The sequence below is a fragment of the Diachasmimorpha longicaudata genome, chromosome 4 (assembly GCF_034640455.1).
Source record: "Diachasmimorpha longicaudata isolate KC_UGA_2023 chromosome 4, iyDiaLong2, whole genome shotgun sequence".
In the NCBI taxonomy this organism is placed as follows: Eukaryota; Metazoa; Arthropoda; class Insecta; order Hymenoptera; family Braconidae; genus Diachasmimorpha; species Diachasmimorpha longicaudata.
In genome coordinates, this window is record NC_087228.1 from 10,331,316 (window position 1) to 10,348,107 (window position 16,792).

The 16,792-nt window shown below is 38.3% G+C and overlaps 2 protein-coding genes across 11 annotated transcripts in view; both read left to right on the top strand.

Moving 5' to 3' along the window:
- The window catches only part of LOC135161382 (uncharacterized), a 125,781-nt gene extending 114,838 nt beyond the window's left edge, over window positions 1-10,943 (top strand). For 2 of the 9 annotated variants that reach the window (XM_064118898.1, XM_064118900.1), the window contains one exon: window positions 988-2,010. In XM_064118898.1, coding sequence (XP_063974968.1) covers window positions 988-1,307 — 320 coding nt within the window. In that variant the 3' untranslated portion in view covers window positions 1,308-2,010. Of the gene's footprint in view, window positions 1-987; window positions 2,011-3,799; window positions 3,950-4,352; window positions 4,668-9,958; window positions 10,659-10,683 lie in introns of those variants that run through there. The other 7 variants (XM_064118901.1, XM_064118904.1, XM_064118902.1 and 4 more) reach the window with 7 other exon arrangements.
- Window positions 10,817-14,699, top strand: LOC135161377 (endoplasmic reticulum resident protein 44). Of its 2 annotated transcripts, XM_064118887.1 has the most exons (6): window positions 10,817-11,042; window positions 11,632-11,704; window positions 11,940-12,095; window positions 12,215-12,515; window positions 12,744-12,791; window positions 12,964-14,699. In XM_064118887.1, exons 1-6 carry the CDS (start codon window positions 10,986-10,988, stop codon window positions 13,601-13,603), a joined length of 1,275 nt encoding a protein of 424 aa, XP_063974957.1. In that variant the 5' UTR covers window positions 10,817-10,985; the 3' UTR covers window positions 13,604-14,699. The 2 variants fall into 2 exon arrangements, with proteins under 2 accessions (XP_063974957.1, XP_063974958.1); XM_064118888.1 differs by lacking the exon at window positions 12,744-12,791 and having other exon boundaries at window positions 10,834-11,042.
- The last annotated feature ends 2,093 nt before the right edge of the window (window positions 14,700-16,792 follow it).

A 16,792-nucleotide genomic window follows, 5' to 3' on the forward strand; every position in this document is an offset into this window, starting at 1 on the left:
AGGGGGGCCCGGTGGTGGGGATGGATCTGCCACACTGGATAGGGATATACCTATTGAACCCCTAGAGGGGAGTTTCGGTGCGCAGGCGCAATCCCCTCCAGTGCGACTCGAAGCATTTCTTTCCCATAAATCAACCCCGGGGTTTACACCGTAAGGATTCTACCCCCCTCTTCTCTCCTTCCTTAACCCCTCTGAATTTTGGTGGCGACAAGGATCGCGACGAGGAGGGAAACCTTTTGTCGAAGATTTGCCTCGTGGCTTTATAATAATAATGCACCCCCTGAATTTTCGGGGGATTCGTCAATGTCTTTTTGGGCTGGAGATTAATCAGAATCAATTGAAAGAATTAATTCGATGAGCTGAAAATCAATCGGAGAGTGAAAAATGGAATGAAATAGGAGTGTTGTGAGGTTTTTAGTTGATTTATGAACGATATCGTACGCGGGAGGCTATCAATTTCTTAATTGATGTGAATTCAGAGAATTCATTAATTATTGAGATTGTAAAGTCAATTATTTGTTACGTTGAAAAGAGAAAATAATGATCTGTTCTCTATCTCCGACGTTTTTTGTTGGATGAATCGATTGGGTAATAAATTCTCGAGTGATTGGCATTTGTTCTTACCAGAGTTATGGGGTTCAGCCACTTGGATTATATGGGGGAAAAAGAATCAATTCCCGAACCAGGGGAAAGGATGTGCACAATTTCAATTAATGGAATTCCAGGAAAAAACATAAAATAAAAGAATCGTAAAATCAGTGGGAAATACTTTGATGAATTTCTATGGCATTATTTTTAAAATCGTAGACGCTAACACATACCCCTGGAGTTTTTGGATCATAATGGGTCACCATAGCGTTAAAAAACGATGCTCGAATCTGTAAAATAACAAAGCTTCCATTGGAAAGTAAAAAACCCATTTGACTCCGCAGTGGTTTATGATAACAAATTTTCTCATGACCGTAAATTCTCTCTGGACCATTTCAGGATATCCTGCTGCTACTGCCACGAGCCCACGAAATGAAAAAGATGCCCTGGTGGGTAACACAGTAGAAACTGGTGCCATTTATGGCTCTCAGGGTTGTAAAATGATCATTGGAGCATCACTGAGAGGTGAAGACACTCGCGATTGCCGCCCTGGACACAAGCTTCCAGGTCCATTATTAGCCGGCTGCAAGTGTTATACAATGAGGGAAAACGTGAAAGGTAGTTCAAACGAAAGCACCCGCGCCAACTTTTTCGGTAGACTTTTTAACTCCCCGAGTCACACGCTCGTCCTCGGGTCCAGATCAATGAACAATGAGTAACCGGAACATTCGGTCATTCATTTTTGCGTTTGGTCTTTCGATACGCGTCGATCGGCTCCAAAATATTCCAGGGATCTCGTCACAAATAAGAGAAGAAAAATTATGTGATTATTGTTCCTGACTTTATTGAGATTTTTTACATCTTTTCTGAAGGAGACATTTTTCCTCATTCCCCGGACTTGACAGATCTTTTTTCCAGATTTTCCCGGATCTCACATGCGAGGGCATTAGATGTTAGTCTCCCCGACTCTAAAAAAAATAATCGCATTTGTAGAAAAAAATTTGAGATAATGGAGAAAACGTCTGCGGCGACTGATTAGAATGTTCCGTAAAGAATTATCAAATTGAAGCACATGTTATTGTGCCTTCAACGGACAACAAGGAAAGAGTTCTGAGAAGCGTCTCATCTAATCTAGACCCACATCACTATTTTTCTAGCATAATGAATGGCAAAAAAATGTCACCACCGAGTGTTCCCGATTTTCACCGATTTCCGGAGATCTACCGGGCTATGTCAACCATCGATCATTCGAGGGCCCAGCAACTCCCACAATTTGGTCTCTTGGGATAGTCAAACCTCGCCTTGTTTGTCCAATTCATTGAGCAAACACGTTTTGAACACCAGTGGACAGCGAGAAAAACTCCACCCGTGCACACTTTCCCAATAGACTTGTGGCTTAAATACACGTGTCATTTTCCCTTGCGCCTCAATCATTTATTCTTTCTTGTACCAGTTGTAAATCTTGCGAGACGAGTGTTACCGAGAATATGGAAGGGCTGGCACGCCCCGAGGAGGAAGAAAACAGCGTGCAACCCCTTCGTTCTATTCTTTTCAATTTACGTCCGTGTCCTCTGGTTGCATTGACAAAATAATAAGCCGCTTAGTGGACGCTGTTGGGGCAAATTGAGGAGTTCGTAAACAGCACACCCACCGGGATATGGCCCGTTTGGAATGATTAATTGTCGATTGGATAGTTCTTGAGCATTGAGTATTTGATTCGTGGAGTTTTTTATGAACAAATTTAAAAATCAATGAATAATCGAATGAATATGAATAATTTTATATTTGTTTACAAAACATCGAGTTGAAAAAGTAACTTTCAATATTGCAATGCCGTTAGATAATTTTTTTTTAAATTGCTGTGGGGATGAGAATTTTGTGCCATCATTTACACAGAAATTTTCGTCCATTAATTAACAGACTAATTTCCTCTCTCCGCTGGCCCATTGAAAGTTGCCTACAGAAGAAGTCGGCACTTTTTTTCTTCCAAATAGGTTACATCCCCCAATGTTCTTATCCACCACGAAGATCTCCGATGTTGGCTACCTTTTTTTACCATCCAGCTACAGCCATTTGGTCACATGACGGAAAAACAAAAGAGGTATAGGTCAAGAAACAAATGATCCTGGTTCACTGGGGACTGATGTGCGCGCCCGGTCACCGGGTGCAGTTTTCCAGTTCTGCATTCAGCCATTGGGTGTGACCAATCGGTGAGTGAGGTCCATCCACGGGAGATCGCAGAATATGCTGTAGAGATTTCGTTGGATTTCCTCGAACACGCGTTTTTCTCGTAGACATTCAGGTGCGACAGAGCGGGGAAAATTGGAGGCAGGTTTAGTCAAAAGTTTTTGATATTCTTCACAAGAAGGCCAGTACAGATCGACCTGTTTGAAATTAATGTCCTCTGGATCTGACATTGAATCTCAGGTGCATTTCCATGATTCTGGGAAGGCCCATGGTCGCCCGAGGATTATCCAGAATTTTATTTCAGGTTATTTGAAGGATTTGGAAAAATTTTATCCTACAGCGGTACACGATTTTGTTCCACTCATTACTGAAGAGAAAATTCATTGTCGTTATGACGTGTAGATCGCCTAGTTTAACAGATATTTCTCAAAACAATAAGTACGTTATTTTCATAAGCACTTCAGTTTAACTACTTGACCTTAACTTCTTAAACTCCCAGCTCGAATAAACTTATGAATAAAAATGTGTTGTAATTTCAAGTGGAAGTACGTCGATGAAAGGGGGACGGTGCGGCGAGCCCTTTGTGAATCGACTAAAAACATATAAATATAATTTTCTAGTTCGAAAAAGCCATTTCCAAAAAACTATTGCCTCCGAGCAACTCGTAACTCAGCGAGTTTTATAGTTTGTTGGAAATGACGAGAAATACCGCAGACCATGAGAAGGCCTTTCAGTTTATGTGCGTCTTGGGGGCTTCATGTGCCGGGATCCACGGGGATATCCCCAAAGTGTGCCACCTGCTCCTGAATATTTGAGAGAAGAGTCCAAAAAGAAATGAAAATTGAAAAAAAAACGAGTGAATATTAAATCAGTAGCGACTGGTTAATTTTTCCCAAAGAATTTGGCGAAAAATCAACAGCCGTTCGAAATCACAAAAAAAAATCGTGATTTTTATTGAATTAACCCGTGTTAAGTTATCTTCATTTATTTAATTTAATGCTTTGAAGAGAATGAATTTTTGTAGATTTTTGTTTTGCTATTGTTCTTCAATTTCGAGATAACGATGTCAGTGAAAAACCACGGAGAAGGAAGGCAACAGACCAATAGCCCCCAACCTGACAATAGTCCTCCCCCAACAATAGACGTGAGTTTTCTTGAGGGCTAATGGACCGTATCCTTGCAGTTTTCACACGCTCTCATGTAATACGCAACGGAGAATCTCTAAAAAAACATCGTGAAGAAAGGAAGAAGAGAATGCGTAAAAGAAGGAGGGTATTAGGGCGTTTATTCGAGCCGATTAGACGCGAAGAAAAGAAGATTATCCATGTGGCTCTGACCCGAAGGTGTGGTGGGGACGATTATTTGACTATCTCAGAGATAATGTTTTCGCAAGTGGGGCCATAATCGGCGTCCAATCATCGTAATGTCAATTCAAAATCACATAATCGAGAAAATATTGAAAAACATCGATTTTACATATTTTCCTACCAAGTCCCCCTGATATTTCAGTCCAAAAAAAATCCTAAAGTTATTTAACATAAACAAAAAAATATTAAATGAATGATTCTATTTTTTAGCGTCAATTTTAAAGTTAACAACTCATCCGCACTGTCAAAAGCATGAAAATCCGATGTTTTTAGTGAGAAAACACGACACATCCTCGATCATCTGAGATAGCAATCGATCACGACGACCAGACCATCTCTCTGCATCCTCGCACCATTTGTAGGCAAATGATTTCCTTTGGGTTTGGGTATTCCTTAAACAAACCAAGTGCCGGCCAGACGAACGAAGCGCGCCATGGAATTCATTAATCACGGGCTCCCTGAAAGCCGGAGAAAAACAAGAGGATGGGAGGAAAAAAAAACGATGTAGACCCAACTGTCTTATTGGTTTGTACTGAACATTTAATGTAGAGTCAGTGGGGCACGTGTGGCTGGATTTTCTTCGATGGATGGGGGGGACTTCATTTATTACCCATCGTTTCTTGAACAATAGAACGGCCATCAACCGTTGCAATCGCGAGACAATGGGGCAAATCGAAGACTTGATGGCGGTTAAAACTTATTTTTGGTGCCTGTAAAATTGATTTATTATAAATCATTAATTATCGTTTGCTTGCTATTTATTTTTTCATTATTAATGGAAAACGAGCGGTCTAATGATGCTTCACGGATATAATTAAAGATCGACAAACAGATATTTATAATAACCTTTAGAAATTGTAATCACTGCACTCGTTTTCGCTGCAATTCCCTGAAAATTTCAAAATAGATTAGGCCTCTCTGGTTGGGAAAAATCATTTGAAGGGTCAAGAGGGATTTTCGGTAATCCTTCCTGTATTTCTTTCAGCATCTAACTGTAATAATAGGGATGCCATAAATAGAGTGATATAAAAGTGTAAAGAATCGGTAGTACACTTGGAATAGCAGGCAAATGCAGTAGGGGCGTAGGATAATGCGTCTCCTTATTGTAAACAGGGGAGGAGTACGCAGGTAGTAAACGCTTAGGAGATTTGAATACTTTGCAGGAGGTAGATTAAAATTTTGTCACTACTTGTTTGATCTTATCAACAACGCCAACGGTATAATGTCCCTCCTGGACATCCAGAATATTCTGCTGCATTCGTTTTCATCGTAAATTATAATATTTCGAATTGAAGGAATTTTTTTTGTTATCGGGTGGAAAAAAAAATATTTATTGATACATCCACAAACCCTAAAAAGTAATAAATTTGCGTGTTGTACTCTCTTCCCATAAAAAAAACCGAGAAGTCATCTTTAGGGTCAGACGGACAAGTCCCAAAAAAGAAACCAACATCCCGACGTATACAGAAAAGGCCTCGCGTCACAGTGCGACCTGTTGCGCTGGAGGCGAAATAAAAAAAAAATTGTGGAAAGAAAAAAAAAGCCAACGGGGGTGCACCGTGGTAGCCGTGAGAATCTCGAAATCAAAGCACCGCCGGCTTTATTGTGACGTGGCTCCATTACGCAACCTGACTTTTGTGTATTTAAAGAATTTTCATTCTTGCGAGGATAAAGAACACTCATGATGTTCCAGAGTATTCAATTGAGCTCGTCAGTGAATTTTTCGGAATAACCGGACATTGTAGACTGACCAGTGCATTCAACCCCTGATTTTTTGGGGAATTGAGTTAACAGAGCGGAAAAGGAAATTGACGTTTCTCCTTCGACACAGCAAAGTGCCGATGTAACATTTCCATTTGGCTTCAGACTATTTCATGGGGAAAATGTAGATTTTAGAACGAAAAATACGGCGATGATTTGGCACCTCCCCGTTCCCCTTGCTGGTGCCAGAATTATTTTCAAAAATGTCTCAGTCGATTACCTCGTGCACAGAGACACAAGGGACACAGGAGGGCGACATCGTGTCTCCTGTGGCGAGACATTACAGGTGGAGACCATATAAAGAGGTCTATCATCCTTGTTTATGTCGCCCTGGATCATTAGTATTTACTAATCTTCGGCCATAAAGTCTCAACCACGTAGGGGTCTGTGATTAATTCCGTCATTGCAAGCCCCAAATTATTTTCAGTATCCTAATCCGGCCATTGCATATCAACAGATTTTTTATTATTCCTGGGAAAGGAATTATTTGCGGTCATTTTGGGAAAGAGAAACTATTCTGCAAATAAAATTCAATAATCCCTGCAAACGGGACAGTTCCAAAATTTTCGCTTAATGGAAAAGTTAATCCAGATTATCGTTATACAGACGTCCTGCACCCAAAAACTGTCTAAACTCTGTGCTAAATATTATGACGCTGTATAACCCTTCCCAGTGCAGCGGCATCCCGTCCACACCAAAAGACAAATAAAATCTATCCAGGTACAAAGTAATTACCTTGGTAGCGTTGGTCAACAAAAATGGAGTCCTAATCCAAGTTAATCTCGGAGTAAGTCTGTACCCAGCCATGCAAAACCATTAAAGCCGATTGATGAAGGCCGTTCCAAGTCACCATTGATTTCAACCCCTACGATGCTGCGAGTAGAATAATTGGAGTTCTCGCACGCCACATGGTACAGGCGACTGATTACCACGTTTTTTCAGGCATAGTTTCCAGCACGGGGAAGTTCTGAGCGGATTAACATAGCTCAGGTACTCCCTGTTGATGATGATTAAATATCCTCTTACAGTTTGTATTTGCACGACCACCATAAGTTCTTAACTGCTAGGTCAGTAATCAGGGGATTAGGTAGCGTGATATATGTTTATTTCGGTTGAATAAGTGTTTATTTTATTCAACGTTAAATCAAGGAGAATTTGTAGGGGATGGACTGAATATTTTCCGCAGTTCCGAGAAGTGAAATGTGAAAACTAACCAGGGAAAATTTTATTTATGTTACCAGTAGGCTCACCACAGCGAAAAACTTCATTTATTTCCATTTTCTTCGAATAATTCCGTGTCACTGGATTAGATGAACAATAACCGCTAGAACCATTAATAAAGATCATTCGAAACGTCTTCTTTGGATTATGTCAACACAGAGGTAAAAAAGGCATGTTTTTCAAGTACTCTCTCCCTTCACAACGGATTTAAACACTCGTCCTCTCTCTCACTCAATTCTTCAGAGAATAGACTGGATTGACTAACGGATTAAAAACCCAGAAATACCACTGAGAAAAATTATTCAGACGGAAGAATCACCGCAAAATCCCGGGAATGAGAAAAAGGGAATGAACCTGGGCTGACTTCTTAATCCCCTATCCAGGAAGACGACGACACTGTGTTCGAAAAGTACCGTGTCAAAAGCGATTGGACCCTACCTTTAAATCTCAAGTCAGTATTTCTACTGTTATTTTAGTGGACAGAATGCACCTCCGAGGTGTTTGAGAGTGTCTTGGAAAAATTATTTTACTTACGGATAAACTATAAGGTTCATAAATTGACGGATGGGGTCCAAGGAATGTTATTCAAAGATACACTATAGTAAATTAAATGGATGACATGTCTCACTGTTAACCAGGACTTTATGATGAAGGCAGTGCTCGTGTACCAAGTTGGTTAAATTTTTATTGACATTTTTCATAGCCGTAGGAAATAATCTGAAATGGTTTTTGAAGGTCACCTTGAGGGGAAAAAATCGTCCATATTCAAACGTTTCTATTGATCACCTCGCTTCCCCAAATGTCGATAAAGCATTGAGCATCTCAGTTGGGGGTTCCATTGCCCGCCGAGTTTAATTACCACCTTTTTCGCTTTTGTTTTAATTGAGGCGGCTCGTGCTTTTGTTGTAAGGGTGGCGCTGGCCGATACCGATGGGTTTTGATGGAGGAGGACGAGAGAAAGAGACGACGAGTGAGTAGGGAGAGAAAAAAAAAATTTCCGAGATCGTGCCTCCGAAGTGCCTCCAAGATATGATTTGTGTGTCAGGCTCCAAGAACCGACCGTGTTGTGGGTATTTCGCTCGGTTGAAAAGGACTTGAAAAAAAGGGAGATGAGAATATTGACCACGCGAGGAGGACTGGCATTCGGGACTGATCAAACAGTCCCTGTCCCACGTCAACCAACACGGTGGTGAAATTAAAATGGATAATTGCTTCCTCAAGATATCCCACGTTGTTCCAGGTAGAATCGTAAAGTCTTTTGATATAAAACTAACGAATCTGCTACGTTCTCGTCACTTCACTTTGATCATGCATTTTTTATGAAGGGGTTTATGCAACGGATGCAAAAAAATTGACGAGATCATGTTCATCAAGGAGTATCAAAAGTATACTTTCGAATATCAATGTTGAAACGGCCAACGTTTACATTAAAAAATATGTTTTCTTAAGGCTTCGACTTTGAGCTGAGTTTAATTGACAGCTTCGAACACATTCAATTAATTCTTATTTCTCTCCTAAAAAATCGGTAAATTACAACTATTTCGTTTCTGTTCTTATGTCGATCTAATTTTTCCCCCAAAAATATTCGAGACATCACCCAAAAATCTTTAATAGTTCTCGGAAGACCAAAATCACGGGGGAAATTGTGCAGTCCCGCGGGGCATTGTGTGGTTTTATCTTTCAACGGCCTCGTTTGTTCAACTTGACTCCAGCGGTGCGGGTCGGTCCTGTGTCAAACGGAGACCGAGTTTCCTTGACCCAACAAGTGTCCAAGTGATCATCATCATCATCACCATTTTTTACCCCTCCATTTCATCCCGTCTCCTCGTCTCTTCACACACTCGTTTTACGATTTATAAATTTTCTTTTCTCCAGTGAAAGGAATTCCCCAAACGTTTGATTTACCAACACAGACGGCTGAAATCCCTTATTTTACACCTGACTTTTCATGCCCACCAGGATTTATCGAATTATCCACGGCTAAGGTTGATTCATCGGGGTGAAGAATTATGGAAGAAAACTCGAAATTTTTCAGACATAAATGATATTTATGTAAAAATTTTCCGTGCACAGGCGGTTGGGTCAAAGCCCCACCAATTTCAACCAAACACCGGAGAGCAATAACTTCTTTCCAAATACTAGTCTTCAAGCCCTATAAACGGTCGTCCCTATATCGTGAAGGACCCGTAGCGAATCGAAATCACCCCGGGAAAATGTTCTTCCGAGATAATTCACAGAATTTAATCGAATCTGAAGACGACCAGAGTCGGGAGGGGAATTAATTCGCCGCGAATTAACATTTCAACAGGAAATTATCGTTGAGAGGTACATTTTTTTTTTCGCTCTCGACAAAAACCGGAAACCCGGAGAAATCTATCGCTCATGAATCCACGGATTGACATCGGCACGGTCAAAGTTTGGACCCCTGTGGCGAAACGTTAAAAATGCCGACGGGGCTCTATATACGGGCCCTGTACGATTCTGACAAAGCTGTTCAGGGAAAAACCTCCTGTATGTTACCCATGTGTTGGAGATGTTGTAATGAGTTTTTCACTAACGCCAAACACTGCCGACAATATTTATTTTGTTGAGGAATAAATCTAGTGAGTCCAGTGGATCACTTGACTCTAATCAATTCCACGAATAGTGATAAATCACTTCATTATTTTACTGGTAAAAAATTTCAATTATTTAAAAAAAAACCAAGGCCCTCATATGGCCCATAAAGTCTGCGAACTGTCCTTTTCTCAAATATTCGGGAAACGAAATTTCACTTTTTCCATTTTCCCAAATTCACCCTTTCCATCCACTCCAGATTTTTTCCCTTTTTTTAGATTGAAAGGAAAAAAAGAACTGTGCAAGTCACACTCTTGAAAAGACATCGCGAGGAATGACAGACATTTAAATGGTCAATGCTGGTACGCGTCAAAGATCTGGAAGATGTTGAAATCCACAAAGTAAACACTGAAAATTGGATTTTACTGTAAATTACGACTAATCTCCCGATTACAAGCGAAATTCTCTCTTAGAATTTTACCTCGAGGACTTCTCAGGCCATAAATGACATTGTCCAAGACCCCCGGTTGGTGATCCAGCCGTGGCAGTTGAATGAAAGGATTATAGAGTGTTCAACTTTCAATGGAGGGAAGTAAGCACAAGTGTACCCAAATTTTTGCCATTTTGCCAGGCAAAAGGTCACGGGTGGGGGCGCCCAGCAGTCTTTTCGTAATGTTACGGTAAAAATCTTGGGGTTCACGACTGTCTTGAACAGATGGTAATAATTGGCTTTTACACGGAGATTATCTGATGTATGACTGTTTTATTGCACCTCGGCTATCCCTGGTTAAGGTTTAAGTCCTCCTGGCACTCACAAACCTTCATACTTAATCTCCTGAACCATATTCAATAGCCATCCTATATTTATTCATTTTTAATCTCTTCCACGTGATTTATTGGTTCCTTCTCCATCGATAGACAGAGAAAGCCGAGCTTCCTAACTAATTAATTTGAATTCTGATTTTTTTTTTACTTTCCAATCACCTCTGAATTTACCGTAAAGGTAGAGCTACTCTGAACGGTTCATCTACTTTTTTTCGAAAATTAGATCTTCAAATCGCCTCAAAATTCAACTGTTGCGCCACCTATCGACCGACATCACTACCAAAAACAGAAAAATCTGAAACGTCAGCACATGCTCGATCGGTAATGACCGTTCGCTCATTAGATGTCGTTCCAGTCGCACTGACCTTCACACACAGGCGTTCAGTAAATACACAGGAGTTCATGGGAGTTGACGCATCCTCGGGTGCCGAATGTTGATTTCTCGGATTATTGTAATGTGGATGAATTAATGTATACAAGATGTCGAGTTTCTGTGATAGTTTCCACCTCAAGTTTATCATTTGCGCCCTTATCATGGTATGTTTTACTCCTAATTATTAATAAAACTAAATACTTGGTGAAATCCCGTCACGATGCGAGGTTCAAGCTGTCACATTGCTTCTGTGACACGTTTACAAGAACGTGGAGCCACTCATCCTCATTTTTTTAAGGCTTTTGAGCTTGCAATTTGACGAGACCATCATCAAGTGTTTGCTAATTATCATTTGGAATTTTATGGGATGCCGACATAACCTCATTCATTTCAATTATCTAACCTCCAAAAAATGCAATAAATAGTTTCAATTGATTGTTATCTGTTTGCCGTTCAGCACTTGTTCAGGGAAAATCATTTTCAACGCGGTAATCTGTGGGGAATGAATAAAATTTACCACTTGCTAAAATCAACATTTACATTCCACCCACGCCTTTATGTGCCGATATAATTTTTTTTTTATTATTAATTCTTCATATTGATAGCGATTAATTCGTGTGAGCACATGCTTACGCTGAAAAAGAAAATATGGAGTTGATATTGGTTCAGTTGGCATCGCCGTTGTCAAAATCCAAAATGATAAGAATAATTGTTTCCCCGTCGCTATCACGTTCAACAACTAATGTGTTTCAGGTGTGCGTAACGCCGAGTTATGTGAACGCCGGGGCAGTAAAACTCACAAAGGATAATATTGAGATGACACTAGGTAAGAGAAGGGGTATAGGCCCGATAGCAATAGAATTTTTCTTTGGTTCTGAATGGAATCTTTCCAGCCGCTAAAATATAATTTTTTAATTTTTCTGTGGAGATTTCAAATGAAGACCATATTATGGCATGTTATGAGGAATTCATCCGGAAACAAATTTTTTAATTATTAGCGATAATGAGTAGACTGATTTACCCACAACATGCTCTTATCGGCGTATTTTTTTTGCTTTCAGCATCCAATGAATTAGTCTTTATAAACTTTTATGCTGAATGGTGTCACTTTAGTAATATGTTAGGACCAGTATTTGACGAAGCCGCTGATAAAATTATGGAGGCCTTTCCCGAGGCTAATAAGGTGGTTATGGGAAAAGTAGACTGCGATGCAGAGTGTAAGTACTTAATGAATCATCCATAATGAAGGAAGGGAAAGTGAAGTTGAACTATGGAGACTGCTGCTTTATCTTCGTTTTCTAAAACTCTAATTTTCTGAAAAAATAATGTTTTGCAGCTTCCGTGGCCTCTAGGTTCCACATTTCGAAATACCCCACCCTAAAAATCATAAGGAATGGAGTGCCAGCTAAGCGAGAATATCGTGGCCAAAGATCAACTGAGGCCTTCGTGAAATTTATCACGAAACAGCTAGAGGATCCAATTAAAGAGTTCCATCAGCTGAAAGACCTCAGCAACCTCGATGATAAGAAGCGAATGATTATTGGTTATTTTGATAAGAAGGATGTGCCTGAGTATCAGACATTCCGACGAGTGGCGATGAATCTTAAGGACGACTGCCAGTTCCATGTTGGATTTGGGTAAGATTATCGCTACATTTTAGGCGATATTTCAGTTACAATCAAACTCTGTTGCTAAGAAATATTTCCCCCGTGAGAAGCATATTAATTGATGCTTCATTTTCGTTTTCCTTTAAAAAATTATTGAATTTTAATGGGAGAAATTGGAAGATTTTACTGCAATGGAGATTGAGAATAAAATCATGACTATACTTAAACACTAACAAACAATTAATATTATTTAACAAGCACTTGCTCTGATCAAGGCTGTGAAATTGGCGAATTTATTAAACTATTGTAAGTAACTCAATATTATCATAAATATTAATCGTTGATTTTTTTTTTGATTGGATCAATTAAAAAATTGAAGGATTCCGATCACTGATGAATTATATGACTATTATATGTCTAGCAGATATTTTCTCGATTCTCGATTCTTCTCAAGATTAATTAGTAATTTATCTGATAGTGATAGTAGCCAGGCGATGCATCCCCCCGGCCAGCCCATCATCGTTTTCAGGCCTGATAAGGCTCTGTCTAACGACGAGGATGAGACCTACAAAGGCAGCCTGATGAACTATGACGAATTAAACATTTGGATTCAAGAGAAATGTGTTCCTCTTGTTAGAGAAATTACCTTCGAAAATGCTGAGGAGTTGACTGAAGAGGGATTGCCTTTCCTAATTCTTTTCCACAACCCTGATGACATGACCAGTGTCAAGGACTTTAAGGACATTGTTACCACCACATTAACCGATGAGAAACAAAATATCAATTTTCTCACAGCAGACGGCGTGAAATTCGCGCACCCCCTACACCACCTGGGAAAAAGCATATCTGACTTACCACTAATTGCAATCGACAGTTTCCGACATATGTATCTGTTTCCCAACTTCCAGGACATTTTCACTCCTGGCAAATTGAAGGAATTTTTACAGGACCTGTACTCCGGTAAACTTCACCGCGAGTTTCACTACGGCCCAGAAACGAACAACAAGTTGCCCCAGCTCGATGGCCAAGCAAGACATCCCACAGCTCCACCAGAATCGACATTCAAGAAACTTGCTCCAAGCAAAACCCGCTATACGCTGCTCAAAGACGAACTTTAGAGGGTGTGATGTGAAGATAAGTCATCAATGACGAACATATTTGTGACTAATTGTGGTGCGTCAATCAGAATTAATTTTCTAATGAGTGCAGAATAGGTTTCTTTTTAGATTGAAAAAGCTCCACGAACTTCCAGATCAATTATTTTGTGAATATAGTTGATTCAGAAAAAGCAGAATAAAAAGTAATGGACGACGTAAAAAGTAATAATCAATAGCCTTATGATAAATTGAGGTACAACCGTAAATTTAAGAAAAATCTTCGAATTTTTCTATGGTAGTAGAATAACGTCATAGATCAAGTGTGTACTGTTTGTCAATGAAGTATTTGATTCGCACACGAGTAATGGACAGTATAATAAATAATTCTTGTCATTTCAAAATCCTTCGTTGAAGTGATTTTATTACGAACGAGATATGAGAAGTCGACTTGTTCTACTACGTTTTGTCCCTTCAATGCTGAACTATATATAGTCTTGGAGTTCTTTTGATATTTGATAATTTTTTTCCTGAGTGGGAAAACTGTATAGAATCAATACTAATTAATATAATACTAGTGTTTTACCTTCATAAAAACAGAATTTGAGGTATCAGCGGAGGTGCATTCATAATAGATTATTGTATTTCATTGTTATGCAACGAAACAAGATGAATTCACACAGGTTAAACAATCCTGACTCGAGTGTTTTCTCGTACTATAGTAATTAATTTGAAGAATTATACAAACCTGGCCATTTATGTCGTATATATAGATTTTTTTATGAAATCCCGCAATTGGAATAAATTAATCCGTCGCAAATTGTTTTTTCAACCACAATCTGTCTACTCCATCTCGTAGTGAATTCGAAAAATGAATGTAGCTATTGAATTATATCCCTGTCTTATTTTTCGTATTACTAACATAATTTATAGAGGTATAGCGCAGTTACAAAATTCACTCAATTTAAAAATAACTAAATTTATTGTAAATTTCTGATTATTTTTATCCTGTAGCTGTAAGCACAATCTAGAAGAACATTGCACTAAGATTCAAATAAAAAATTTCTTTATCACTTCTGGTAAGCTCTGATTTTAAATAAAGAAATTGTTTAAACGCGAATTAGTCTCCTCTTTATTTCACTAACGCCTCGCGAGAGAAATATTCGTAATTCCGTGTCGTATGGTCAGATATCGGGAACGGCCCACATAAACTATCTGTTATCTGAGGAATAACAACAATCTTTGAATGTTGTGTCCATTATAAAATGGCTGTATTTTAAAGATAACTCGATTACATTTAATACATTCCACCAATGACACACCATCTCTGTTTTTTTTATTTTGTTATATTATACTCTTGTTTATACCCTTTATCAATGTTTTTTTCCTCTAATCTCAGGATACATGACATTACACATAACATGACTTACATACATGTAACATCACACATACAACATTCTGATCTCAGCTCACATCTCCTGTTATTAATATTTTTTTTGCCACATCTACCATTACGGAACATGAATGAAGCAGACCTCTTACGATATTCTTGAATCGTAGAAAATAGCTGTGGTCTTAGAGTTTTAGATTAATACGTAGGTGCGCGATTCCCTTCAAAATGTATTAGCTAGGGTAGTTTTGTGTTAGTCAAGAAAAAATATTTTGTTGAAAGAAAAATTAAATAATTCTCACTGCAAACTCTTACCTTCACCTGAAACTACTCCAGTGCCTCTTTGTTGGCGAATATTTACTGACTTTATGTTCACGATAATCAGGCAAAATAATGGGTTTCATTGAGAGAGAAAACAGCAGGTTAATCTCGACGAGCAGCTTCATCAGTAATAGTTATCATAGCATAGTGAGAAGATTAAGTGTATGAGCACTTATAAAAAGTCTAGAGTGAAAATATAGCTTTCAAATATTCAAGGCTGCGTTTTCATAGCTCAGCCACCAACAGTTACATTGCACATTGAGACTATATGAGAAAAATGCTTCCTGATATTTTGTCAGCATACTTCATTATAATAATGATGAATTCAGATATTTTTAGTCTAGAAAAATAATTCCAAGAGTCGAAATTATGAATTCTCGTAACTCTCATTGGTATCAATTTTTCATTTTTCTTTGTTAAAAAAAAGTTGATTAAGAACTTTGCGATATTCTCTTCTCTCCTCTCGTTTCTTTGCACTTATCAGTAATTGCAGATGTCATATACATATATATCTTCATATACATAAACATATGTTTATTCGCGATATCATCGTCATTGTATTTTATATTACCACGAACCACAAACGGGGCCTTCATTTATCATTCTTGTACTCAATCTCATTTTGTGTTTTATTATTTTCAATAAATTAATGAAAGACGTTTTCTTATTATAGTATTTCGCCAACAAGTGTCCCTCAACCAGGTATATCCATATACTTCTACTGCTCTTTAGGCCATTCCCATAATTTTAGAAATATTAAATAATAATCGAAAAATGCTGCCAATTTCAAACACTTGTCCAATTTAAACTCCAAGTAAGAAATTGAAACTGTCATAGGCTTGTTCGATGGAGTCACCTACATCAATCGCTATATTTTTTTTTCAAGTAAAACGTTCAACATCTAACGATTAACCGTAATATTTTTCTCATTATGTTTGTTGCACTATTTTTGACACCATTTTAGTTCGGTTAAATATAACTTTCAGGATCTCATTTTCGTAAACTCACTTTTTAAAGCCTAATAAATGATAAATTTTGTAGGTGTATAATTCAGTGCAAAAAATTTTGCATTCTTTTTATCTAATTCAACATTCAGCAATTTAGCACGAGATACGATCCTTAGGATTTTGCGATAACATTACATTTATTAACAGTAATGATACCATCTAATTAGTTTTATTCTCAAGTTAATTTAGTTACTTTTCATATCTATCGTATATATATACCATATATAATGTATGTCATTTGATTATTTCTCTTGCCATTGTTTTCTGAACGTGTTTGATATCAGCTAGATTGTTGTTTCTGATTTATCAATTGTATTAGATAATAATTCTTGTTTATTTTCCATAATGATTGAATGCTGAAGTATTTAAAAAAGCCATGAGCATTTTCGTATAGTATTTCTACCGGGGAGTAATTAATTTACTTCAATCAACTTATAATTATTTTATAATATCGCGTAATGTTGGGACAGAAGTTTAGTCTTTAGATCAACATTG

Excerpts from the sequence above, each read along its gene's own strand:
- LOC135161377 (XM_064118887.1), top strand. The coding sequence starts at position 10,986 with ATGTCGAGTTTCTGTGATAGTTTCCACCTCAAGTTTATCATTTGCGCC. Across the intron at positions 11,705-11,939 it reads TAATATTGAGATGACACTAG|CATCCAATGAATTAGTCTTT; the intron begins GTAAGAGAAGGG and ends TTTTGCTTTCAG. Across the intron at positions 12,792-12,963 it reads GGCGAATTTATTAAACTATT|TGATAGTAGCCAGGCGATGC; the intron begins GTAAGTAACTCA and ends TTTATCTGATAG.